Below are 12,253 nucleotides of genomic sequence, written 5' to 3'. Positions count from 1 at the left end.
GTCTGTCTTGCTGCTTTGAATTAGTTCGTCTTTTTACGGTCCTCAATTAACTTTTGTGTCTAGCTTCACCAACCACGCAAGTATACGCAGGGTAGACGTCGTATACGCGAGCCAACTGGTCTTAGTTCCTCAATAAAGTACCGCTGCAATCAGGGCGAATGAAGCCTCTCAGAACATGACCATATGGACTCGTAGGGTGATACTTGGATGCGGCGCATTGTGGCGGGTGTCTTGGCGCCAGGTGTCTTGTCAGTGGTCAGATCCAAGATGTTCTACGTGGCGTGCTCATCTGTACGGTGCAGGATCTGTGACAATAACACGCCAGCATTTTAGTCGTTCGTGCTATATACATGAAAGCTGCAGTCGTGTGGGCAGTAAAGGTTACTCCCTTAATACAATAAAGTACACAATTATTTTTTGTAGAACTACAAAAAAAGTACAATAAAGAGATGATTTTGGTTACATTATTCGATGTACTGAGTACTCTCACTTGACCGTCGGCGAAGGAATTTTTCTGGACATCCCCCGTGTTCTTCGCCTCCCGTAGAATGCGTCGCAGTTTTCTTGACCGCTGTGTTGACAACGTCGCCATTCTTGAGTCTGCTCTCTGCGTCACTTCAGTTATTTGGCGGCCGCGGAAGAAAGACTTCGTGGCATTTTTCCTTTAACCGGCTCGAGGCCTATCCCCAATTCCTTTTTTTTTCTCCGGTTCGTGGTTGCGCAAACAGCGCAGAACGTGTGCGGGAGGTCGGTGTACAACCTCTGTACAAAACTGCCTGTACTCCCAGGTACAAACTGGTAAACCGCTCCGAGGGATACTGCGACGCGCTTCTCGACAGTCGAATTCCCCTGCCGGAAGGAGAACCTCCCGAAGAGCTCGACCTGGACGCCCTCATGGTATCGTCCGAGGCCTGGAAAGCTCTGCAGGAGGCGTCCGCCGACTCGGGGTCGCGCCTCCACTCCGCCCCGAGGGCCGACTGGCGCCGTGAGGCAACCGTCACGTGCAGCGCCGACGGGGCAGACGACCTCGCGGTGGACGACTTTGACCCCTGTGCTACCGTCTTCGTGTTCGACATCTTCAGCGACCCATGCGAGATTAACAATCTGGCATCATCCTTACCCGAGGTGAGAGAGTCAGGCGCAGTGAGCGAGTGAGTGAGTGGTTGGGTGGGTGAGTGAGTGAGTGAGTGGGTGGGTGAGTGAGTGAGTGAGCGAGCGAGTGACTGGCTGAGTGAGTGAATGAGTGGGTGAGTGAGTGGGTGGGTGGGGGAGCGAGTGGGTGAGTGAACGAGTGGGTGAGTGAGTGAGTGAGTGAGTGAGTGAGTGAGTGAGTGAGGAAGCGTGTGAGTTGGTTGGTCGGTTCGGTCTAGCCCGGTTCGGTTAAGTTGGCCGGTCGGTTGTCACTCCAGTTAATGAGCATACGAGTAAGCGACCTAGCGAGCGACCAGACGACCGATCTGGTGAGTAGGGCGGTATGTTACGGCACAATCAGGAATACAACCTGCGCGATGTGGTGCTTAGAGTTCTCAAGCCTTAAGAAGAAAAGCAAACTGCCACTGCACAGCCCCGTTCCTGCAACTTCGTACGTTGAATGTGCCATCAGAACACCCAGCTTCGCGAACAACGCGCGCCGATCAACGTCGGGTTCATTGCAGCAGCTGCGATTTCCTGTCGTCATGCCGGGCATCAGGGCACCATACGGCGGCACGTGACACAACTACCCGTCCAACACAGCGCACTGCCATCTGTTGAAATGTTTGAACAATGTCGTGTGTCAGTTAACCTCGCATCAAGGCAGAATAAAAACAAATTCTGCAATTCTACCTCACCACGAGGCTAGCAGTTGAGGTGAGGTAAGGTGCCAAGTGCCATCTACGCTGCTTTACTCGGCGTAGTGCTTCTATTTTAATAGCGCGCATTCCGGAAAAGAAACGAAGCCAAAAGATGAAGTTAGGGAACGAGGAATCCAAGGAAAGGATGGGGAAATTCAAATGTTTCTTTCTTTAATTGGAATGTACAAATAGGAAAATGGAAGTAAGAGTACGAGCGACCTCCGTGTAAGCTATATGCTGCTGTCATCAAGGCGTACATTGAACGCTTAAACACGTGTTAACGTGAGGCTACAATATTCTGATATCTGGCTCCACCATGAAGCGTGCGACCTCGGACGAGTAATTTTTACCAAGCGGCACTTTTTGTGCATCGTCAACCTGCACACTTTTTTGAGGCGGTCTGTGTACTGACTGTAGCGCGTGTAAAGTACTTTTTGCGTTTATTTTCTTGTTTTTTTTGTTGGTGTTTATCCTGGTCATTGTTCTCGTTCTCGTGCTCTCGTAATTGTTAATTTTATGCAACGACACATACCAATTACAAGGGCAAGGTAAAGGGTCTGATGGTGGGGGCAAAATTCAAGAAATCAATGAGTATAGTTTACAAAGGGCCGCAAAAGAAGCCCACTTCGTAAGAAAGCTGGAAATAATAAAGCACACATCACGGGCACATGGGGAGGTTTTCGTACGAGGAAAATTGCATGCAATACACCGTTAACTTTCTTTCTTTACAGGTGCGCGACGATTTACTAGGTAGACTGACAACGTACCGTGCGACCATATTATCTCCTCGCCCGGCGAACAACGAAGCGGACGAGCGCGGTTACCCGCAATACCATAACTGCACCTGGTCGCCCTGGTTAGACGTGGAACCATCGCCGCGCGCAGAATGCCCGTGCTGAAAAGACTGTCATCGCACAACATACTTCAGACACGATTAGGTCACCATGTGACACTACGCGCTAAGCTCTCATTACTGTCATAGTTAGCTCTGCCTCATGATGTCCAGTGTTTATAATAGTAAGGAAAACCTCCCACGCACAACACGAGCATTTTACCCCCCAGGTATACTTGAAGTCGCCGTCACCAGGTAACGTCGTCGAACATGATCTCCAATTTGTTGTTTACACCGAACACGTCTGGCACACTGACCAAATTGCTGTGTTTGTGAGAAGGATTGGACCATAGATCAGTTTTTCGATGATTGTCAACAATTTATCAACTGGCACAAAAAAAAAACTTAGAAACACCGTTCCGCCTTCTTGAACGTATATACCTGTTCTTTGATACTATTAGATGCCTCGACTCTCACAAACAGCGATGGGAAAATTCTCACTGGCATGCCTGACTTGCTGTTGGGTGTTGTGCGATTGAATTGCAAAATGCAGACGAGAACATGGTTTCTTTTCTCGCCGGATTTAGTTTCGGTTTTTATTGTTTGCATTTCTTAAGATTTGACTCTTAATTTTTAAAAATATACGCTCGCCAAGTTCCACCACGTTTCGATTCCTTTTTCGAACGATGCGCAGTGCTCTGGTATTGCACTTAGCTCTTCCAGCGAGCACTAGCACACTCTCTAACGCGGTGCGTCTGGTAACGTACTCCATGTTCGTTTCAGTACTGTCATTGCCTTGCTGCACTAGATACGACTGCATTTCTTTCTGATTGACGAGCTTTTCGTTTGACCTGACATCCAGTTTTGACGGCATTAGATCTACCACGCACTGGCCTGTGTCATGCTACTTTTTTTTGCCTAATTAGGTAATTAGCGAAGATTAATTAACCAACTCCTGAAGCAACGAAGCTAGGGAAAAAATTTCAAATTAGAAAGTTGCAGAGTGGCTTGCAAAACGTCCGAATAAACAGTTTCCGTCTTTCTATCGATTGCGTTTTTCAGCTATACTGCGGATGCCCGCGAAATACAAAAAAACCAACTACGCGCCATGGCCGCTTGCCCGTCGTGATTGCACTGCTCCCAAGCGTTCCGCGCACAAACGGACATAGCATTTAGGCGGCTGTGCCAGGCTGTGCTGCCGTTGCGCCTGCTTATCGCTGTTATGAAGACGTTCAACAAGAGCGGGCACTCTCATAGAGCCCAGTGGCCGAATCGACTGCAGCGCACCAAGCGGATGGGATTAACTCCTTCCGGTTTCAATTCTGGGCGCGTGCGCGTTTTGAACGCTAGCTGGCACGCACTACGCCTGCTCTGCTATTTTGCGATTTTCTTCTTTCGCTTCTGCTGCTCAATCGCGCGGTGTTATTGCGGAATCGTTTGTTTAATTAATATGACTACGAACGATACTTACAAGCCTCCATCGAATCTGTGTCTATAGCAGCGAAATGTCTGTAGCAGCGTCTGTAGCAGTGAAATGGGACCTAACTTCGCGTTCGCTGCGGCGCCACGTCACGAACGTGATGCTGGCTCGCGCTTGATGGCTCGGTCCTCGACGGAGCAGAGTGGGCACAAGGTAGCTTGCGCGATACCTGCTGCCGCGCGATACCGCGCGATACCTGCTGCCGCGGTATCGCGCGAGAGCATCGCCGCAACGCTACGTCAGTCTCGATCTCGGGAGCCTGCGTTACCCGCGCGTTCCTCGACCGCGCAAGCTATCGCCAGTCCAAATCCAAACGCGCCAAGCATCTCGACGCTCTCGCTCGCCTGCAAGTCGTTCATAAATCGGAAGAACCGTCAGAGGCGTTCAATTGGACATTAATGCTTTCGCATTCACAAGTCATCAAAAATGCTTAGGTGTCCTCGGATTTTCGTTTTTTGTGACGGAACAAAAACTTCCATTAATTACCTCAAAGAATTCAAAAAAGCCTGCAAAAAACCATTTCCAAGGCTTTATTAACTAATATTGATATGAATCCTGACTGACAAAGTTATAACTCAAATGTCCTAACTGTACTTCCTCGGTTGAAGCACAATAGATTCAAGAACGTAAACTGCTCCGGACTGGAAAACTGTTGCACAAGAAGACCGATGCAGCCACGCGCTTGCTGTATAAGTAACTGAGCCGCGAAGCGATCCACGAGCGTTTATTAATTTACCAAACAAGCGGCAGCCAGAATTCAAATCTTTCTGCAGAGCCAGCTCAATTTCGAGGAGGCGCTGCGCAGATCTTGCCAGAAGCTTGCACTTGTAAGGAAGCGCTGCACTTTATTCGGCCTCAACTGCCGGCACCTGGCTGACCGCGTTACTCCTCACGCCGAGATCGTCGAGCCGAGCGTCGACGCGGCATTTTTCTGGAGGCGCCCCGTGTTCTTCGCCTTCTCGTGCCTCCCGCCGAACGCGCCGCAGCTTTCTTGACCGCTGCGTCGACGACGTCGCCGCCATTCTCGGCCCCGCTCTCCCGCGTCAGCTCGGTGACTTGGCGGCGTTCGGCCCCGCTTGTCTCGTCTTTCCTGTCGGCCTCGCCGTCGACGCCGGCAACAGCGGTCGCGTTTAGGTCGAAGGCGCGGGGCGAATCCGAGTCCCCATCGACGAGCCCGCCTCGCCTGCCTGAGCTCCTGTCCAGGCGTAGCACGGGCTCTGTCCATCGGCGCATGGCGGTCTCCCCGTCGGTCATGTCGCCCTCGCCGCGGCGGGCCCTCACGACGGTCACCAGAGCGCCGATGGCGCCGCCGACGAGTAAGCACCCGGCCGACAGCAACACGAGGATGGTCAGGCTGTAACGGCTGCGTTTGCTTCTGCCGACGCCGTAGGCGCCGTAGGTGCCGTACCTGGTCGAGTCGAGGCGCTCTCCTGGCGTCGGCGCTACGGGCCACATAGGGAGCCATTGGGGAGTCGGCTCCATGGGATAGGGGCTCATGGGAGGAGGGCCCATTGGGAAGACAGGCCGCATCGGCGGGCGGCCTTGAAACGCCGTGCGGAACGGGGAAATCTGGCCTGTCGGACCCCTGTCGTAGCTTCCACGCCTGGTAAAACTGAACTTCGACTTCTTCTCCTTCCAGGCCCTCGCTTCACTACGAAAAACAGCTGTCAAAATGCAGCCTGTTTTAAGTGCAGAAAGGAACGAATCGAAGAATGTTGCGTAAGCTGCGTAAGACAAACATTACGAGCGGCCTTCTCATACAACATAATAAATGTGTTTAGAACGAAGCCAATCTCAACGAATCTAGTCGAATCAAACAGTAACAATGAAAAAGAAGACGGCACGATACACCAAGCTCTAAATTCCTTCAACTCTACATTGTTCAGTGAACCTTTTTATTTTTTTTTTAATATGTCGTACCATTCACCTGGTCTCACTTAACTACTCACTACTCTTTTACTCGAATTATTCCTTTTTCAAGTTCACTTTCCTGAAGCCGCTATCTCTGCGCACAACCCGATCCTTTGTCCCTCCACCATTGTAGTTATGCGATATATTTTAAAGGCTCATCGTAATCATCAACCCTACGTTCTATGCAACGCAACACATCACTCCTAAAATATGTTAAGTGGGACTTTACAAGATTATTTAGTGGGCCTGGCGACTACTGCTGTCATCCTGACGGACACATTCCGACAAACAAAATTTAGTATTGGCATTTTCTCTCCTACTGATGACTGCAGCTTCTCCCTTGGCATTGCTGACTTCATGCAAGTGTTTCTCACTGAATTGTGTACTCCAAGATTGTGCATCAACTGCAAAAGCATTGATTGAAGTAATGATATGTAAAATCATTACTTCAATCAATGAAACAGTTCGGATTAAAATTGCGCTGCAAGTTTGAACAAGGCCTGCAAAATGTTTGAGCAAAACGAGTGGGAAGGTAGACGGTTGTGTATTTTTGCTCAGTGTAAGCATGTCGTTGTATGTAGTGGATTCTCTTATTACATTGTTTTTAGCAATGTTTTGCACCAAGCATTTCGGAGTGACTGGATACGCGCCTTTTAAGCCTGCTAGACATGAAATAGTTCATGTTCTCATGGCCGGTGTTCCTGTAGTGAATTTTCGCATACAGTCCACATTATTGAAAGTTGACAAAGCACATTAAAGAATTAAATTTTTTTTTCTATTCTGTAGCTGTACGTTTTTCTTATGATTCTGAACATGTAAAAAATGTCGTGAAATTAAGTTTTAAATTGCCGAACTGAATTGGTGCCTGAAAGGGTTAAACTTATGCAAATTCAATTCATCAGGAAGGTCCGTTACTGAAGTAACGGTTTCTTTATTTTTATGACCATCGCTTACTGCAAATAGCGATTTTCACACTTTGGTACATTCCATTCTCAAGTGCCGGCTCAGTTAAATTTATATTGGTTCGGGTACCTGCCCATGAGGACTTTTTTATTTATGAAATGACAGATACTGTCACTTATGACAGAAATGACACTTACCGCGTCAGTTACTTAATCGCAGCTAGGTTCAAGAGGCACGCAATGATGCTTTTGCAGAGCTACTTTTGCAGAGTATCAACACATATTATTCTCCTGGCATAGACTTTTTGTTTTCATTCTAGAAGAAGTGAAGTTACTTTCACTCGATGACATTGTCTGATACACGACCTAATGCACGCCTGAAGCACTTTCTTGAACATAGTAAGAAAACGTTGCCGATATGTCATAGAGACTGCTGCGAACATGTGAGCCAAATATTACTGCCCGGCACGTAGCAGTGAACTTACAATCTAATGTCAGACGCAGCAAAAAAAAAAAAAAAGAGAGATATCGCTTGCTCTCGCTTCCGCAATGCTGTCATGCAACGTCATCGAAAACAGCTGGCCCACCAATGCTATTCATTAATTTTGTGTTTGCGAGAGCATTCCCAGCGATACGCAATTGCTAATCTTAATTTAAATAAATGAGAATGTACATACGTGTGGGTCTGCGATGTCAGCAATATGCAGTTGCTAATACTGAGTTAAGTAAATGAACAAAATATATACGTGTATGTCTTCGATCTCAAAATGGCAGAAAAAGAAAATGATTTCATCTTCGCACTGCGCCTTGTGGCGTCGGCAGTGCGCTTCCGCCTTCGACAAAGCTGCGGCGTGCTGCACCGTGAAGTCTATACCGCGGCTGCCACGGAGTTCTGCGACGAGCCCTCTCGTCGCTGCGACACTCCACTTTTGACCCGGGCTTTCTCTCTTGGCTTCTCCCAGTTTCTCCGCTGTGTAGCTGCCAGCGAGCTAGCGGGGACGAAAAGAGAGAGAAAGCCTGGTATCAGTGCGATAACTCCACTTATAGTTGGACTCGAAAACATTTTTGCAGCACGAGACTCGTGAGACGACGTCCTTTAATAGTGAGGCCATTCTAAGATTAGTTGGAAAAGTGTTTTACGGCCCCTTTGGACATTTATCAGCGTAGGGGTGGTCTAGCGTCCTCCCTCCTGTGGCCACTATGAGACAACGAATCACTTTTGTCTTATTTTGTCGTCGTTTCTCCCGCTTATAGAAAGACATTTCCGAAGCACCATTTCGTCAACCCGCAGTCTTCTTTTTGTCAACCTGTGATGAGGAGCCCTGCGCATGCCAATCACTATAGGGTCAGATGGAGGCTCTCGGTGCATAAGTCAGCTGGGCCAGCTGACAGTATCGTTGGCCCAACATGTCGGTCTGATCCACTTTCCGTAAGATGTCACTTCCAGAAAGACGAGTATGCTTAGGCGTGCGACTGTGACCTGATTTGCATGCACAAAGCTTAGTGTTTCAGGCTTATTGCGGACTCGACCCATGGTCACAAAGAAAGATAAAAGTGCCAACGCTGCGAGGGTGAAGCTGCTGGTTTCGGTATCGACGCTAGTGAACTATTTTCGGTACTGGTATTACTATATGACGACAGAACTCGCATTTCATGTCATTTTAGCGCACGAGGATTTCAGATAAAAATTGGCGGACGCTTAAGCTTCCCATTTAAGAGTGGAACGCGATAGCATTCAGAGACCTCTGATTCCTTCTCACGCTTACCAGCAAGTGCAGCTTATGTCCCCGTAATGTTCCCCGGGAAAAGCTGGCGGCTAACGCTATGCACGAAGGCGAGCTTTCTGGTAGAAACGCGGTCCTGGAAATATTTATTTATTTATTTATTTATTTATTTATTTATTTATTTATTTATTTCAGAATACTGCAGGCCATTGCTTGGCCCAAGCAGGACTGAATTTACATTGTTACATAACCAAGAGAATAAAATTTATACAATATTAGCAGGACACGGATATCAAAAGAATAAACCAAAAGAATAAAATTATACAATATTATACAATATTAGCAGCACACAGATACGAAACATACATATTATCAGGTAAGTAGAGGATGTAACGCACCAGAAAAATTTTGTGAGGAAAAAACAGATGCCGGTAACGAATTCCAATCTTGCACTGTTCTAGGGAATAAACTGTATTTAAAACTGTTAGTTTTGGCGAAAAGGGGAGCAAGTGAATGCTCAACAACGATCCGAGTCCTCACTAGAGGACGCTTAATGCACTCTGGAAGCTTGAGCTTATTTTTTTCTGTTAAACTATTAAACAAGAATATCAGTATATTTATCTTTGTGCGGGTTTCAAGTGTATGAATGGTTTTTGAAATCATTAACTGCGAGGGAGAGTCTCCCTTTTGTATTTTCCGTATATAAACCTAACCGCTTTCCTATTGACTTTGTCAAGGATCATTATATCTTATTTCGTGTATGGGTCCCACACTACTGAAGCATATTGTTACGTAGGAAGACGCAGACGAAAAGTTATGTACAAGTATATTTACAAGAAAATACGCTGCGCTTGGCCAAGAGGCAACAGCCCGCGCTAGCTTCTCATCGTCGTCGTCGTCTTCGCACTGCTCGCCTTTTCGTGATCGCACATATTGTTCCGCAGCACTACCCCCGGCTGCAAAAGCGCCGTCCCGGAGCGACTAAAGATCGGACTCGGAAGCAGTGTAGTAGGCCTTGAGCCTACTGACATGCACGACATCACTTGATGCCAGAAGAGAGGACGAGGTTGAACCCACAGGAGCAATTTCGTAAGTCACAGGCGTCACCTGGCGCAGCACGCGGTAGGGCCCTGTGTATCGCGAAAGGAGCTTCTCTGAAAGTCCGACGTGACGGGAGGGCGACCATAGGAGCACGAGTGCACCAGGCGAAAACTGTACGTCACGATGGCGGGCGTTGTACTGACGCTGCTGAGTGGTTTGCGAGTCCGTCAGTCGAGTACGGGCAAGCTGGCGTGCATGATCGGCGAGGGCGATGGCGTCGCGCGCATACTCGCTTGTTGAGATCGCAGCAGGAGGAAGTGTCGTGTCTAGGGGCAAGGTAGGTTCGCGACCGTACAGTAGATAAAATGGAGAAAATCCGGCGGTGTCGTGCCGGGAAGAATTGTACGCAAATGTTACGTAAGGAAGGGCAATGTCCCAGTCGTGGTGGTCTTTGGAAACGTACTTGGACAGCATATCGGTAAGAGTACGGTTTAACCGCTCTGTCAGGCCATTGGTTTGAGGATGGTATGAGGTAGTCAGTTTGTGTTGAATGGAGCAGGAACGCACAATGTCAGTGATAACTTTCGAGAGGAAGTTTCGACCACGGTCAGTAAGCAGCTGTCCGGGGCGCCATGAAGCAAGATAATGTCACGCAAGAGAAATTCCGCGACGTCAGTGGCGCAACTGGTAGGGAGAGCCCGAGTGATAGTGTATCGGGTGGCGTAATCAGTCGCGACGGCTACCCATTTGTTCCCAGAGGATGACGTGGGAAAGGGACCGAGCAGGTCTAAACCAACACGAAAGAACGGTTCTACAGGGACGGTGATCGGCTGGAGATGACCGGTAGGTAGCACCTGAGGTGTTTTCCGACGAGGCAGGGATCACAGGCAGCAACATAGCGTCGAACGGAGCGAGCGAGACCAGGCCAATAGAAGCGGCGGCGGACGCGGTCGTACGTGCGTGTTACCCCAAGATGTCCTGCAGTGGGTGCGTCATGCATCTCAAAGAGCACAGTCTGTCGTAGCTGTTTTGGCACGACAAGAAGAAGATCAGAGCCGTCAGGAAGGAAGTTCCTTTGATACAGAATGCCACCCTGGAGGACATATCGTCGAACGAATGCGTCGGTAGGTGTAGAGCGCAGACGCTCGATAAGTGCTCGCAGCGATAGGTCTCGGTACTGCTCATCGGCGATGTTAGCGAAGGCAGACAGAAAAAATGCCGTTGGCGCTACTACTGTCGGCGTCGTCAGGCTCGTCTACCGGGTAGCGAGACAGGCAGTCAGCGTCGTAGTGTAGACGGCCAGAGTTATAGGTGACAGTATACGAATATTCTTGGAGGCGTAAGGCCCAGCGACCAAGTCTTCCTGTAGGATCTTTCAGTGAGCATAACCAGCAAAGCGCGTGATGGTCTGTGACAACGGAAAAGGGTCGGCCATATAAGTATGGGCGGAATTTCGCAACCGCCCAAACTAGGGCCAGACACTCACGCTCAGTGATAGAATAGTTGCGCTCCGCGGGTGAGAGGAGCCTGCTGGCGTAAGCGATAACACGGTCGTGGCCATGCTGGCGTTGTGCCAGTACTGCGCCAATTCCGTGACCGCTGGCATCAGTACGGACTTCGGTAGGCGCAGAAGGATCGAAATGAGCCAGAACGGGAGGCGTTGTGAGAATGTCGATTAGATGTGAGAATGCAGAGGCCTCGTTATCGCCCCACTGGAAAGGGGCGTCTTTTTTCAAAAGCTCGGTTAGTGGTCGTGCTATGGCGGCGAAATTTCTTACGAAACGGCGGAAGTACGAACAAAGGCCGATGAAGCTGCGCACATCCTTGACACACTTCGGAACAGGGAAGTGCGCAACAGCATGGATCTTGCCTGGGTCCGGTTGCACTCCGTTCGCGTCAACGAGATGTCCAAGGACGGTAATCTGGCGACGGCCGAATTGACACTTCGATGCGTTGAGTTGCAGACCGGCTCGACGAAAAACGTCCAGGACTGCTGAGAGGCGCTCGAGGTGCGTAGCGAACGTTGGGGAGAATATGATAACGTCATCCAAGTAGCACAGGCACGTGGGCCATTTGAAACCGTGAAGAAGGGAGTCCATCATGCGTTCAAAAGTGGCAGGGGCGTTACATAGACCGAACGGCATCACTTTGAATTGATAAAGACCGTCGGGTGTTACAAAAGCAGTCTTCTCGCGGTCGAGATCGTCCACGGCAGTCGTCGGCCAGTAGCGGGAGCGAAGGTCAATAGAGGAGAAATAGCGAGCACCATGGAGGCAGTCAAGGGCGTCATCAATCCGAGGTAGGGGATACACGTCCTTTTTGGTAACCCTGTTAAGGTGCCGATAGTCCACGCAAAAGCGCCATGAGCCATCCTTTTTTTGACCAGTACAACAGGTGACGCCCATGGACTATATGATGGTTCAATAATGTTCTTGGCAAGCATTTTGCGAACTTCTGCGTGAATAACTTGACGCTCAGCTGGTGACACTCGATACAGGCGGCGGTGAATAGGAGGGGCATCGCCGGTATTA

At 49.1% G+C, this 12,253-nt stretch overlaps 1 protein-coding gene across 1 annotated transcript in view; it reads left to right on the top strand.

Moving 5' to 3' along the window:
- Positions 1 to 3,709, top strand: part of LOC129385805 (arylsulfatase B-like) — an 86,491-nt gene extending 82,782 nt beyond the window's left edge. Inside the window, exons 12-13 of the mRNA XM_072289499.1 lie at positions 789 to 1,125; positions 2,564 to 3,709. Coding sequence (XP_072145600.1) covers positions 789 to 1,125; positions 2,564 to 2,731 — 505 coding nt within the window. The 3' untranslated portion in view covers positions 2,732 to 3,709. The remainder of the gene's footprint in view (positions 1 to 788; positions 1,126 to 2,563) is intronic.
- The last annotated feature ends 8,544 nt before the right edge of the window (positions 3,710 to 12,253 follow it).

This window comes from Dermacentor andersoni, chromosome 7 (assembly GCF_023375885.2).
Source record: "Dermacentor andersoni chromosome 7, qqDerAnde1_hic_scaffold, whole genome shotgun sequence".
Classification (NCBI taxonomy): Eukaryota; Metazoa; Arthropoda; class Arachnida; order Ixodida; family Ixodidae; genus Dermacentor; species Dermacentor andersoni.
This window is presented reverse-complemented; position numbering and strand designations above follow the sequence as displayed.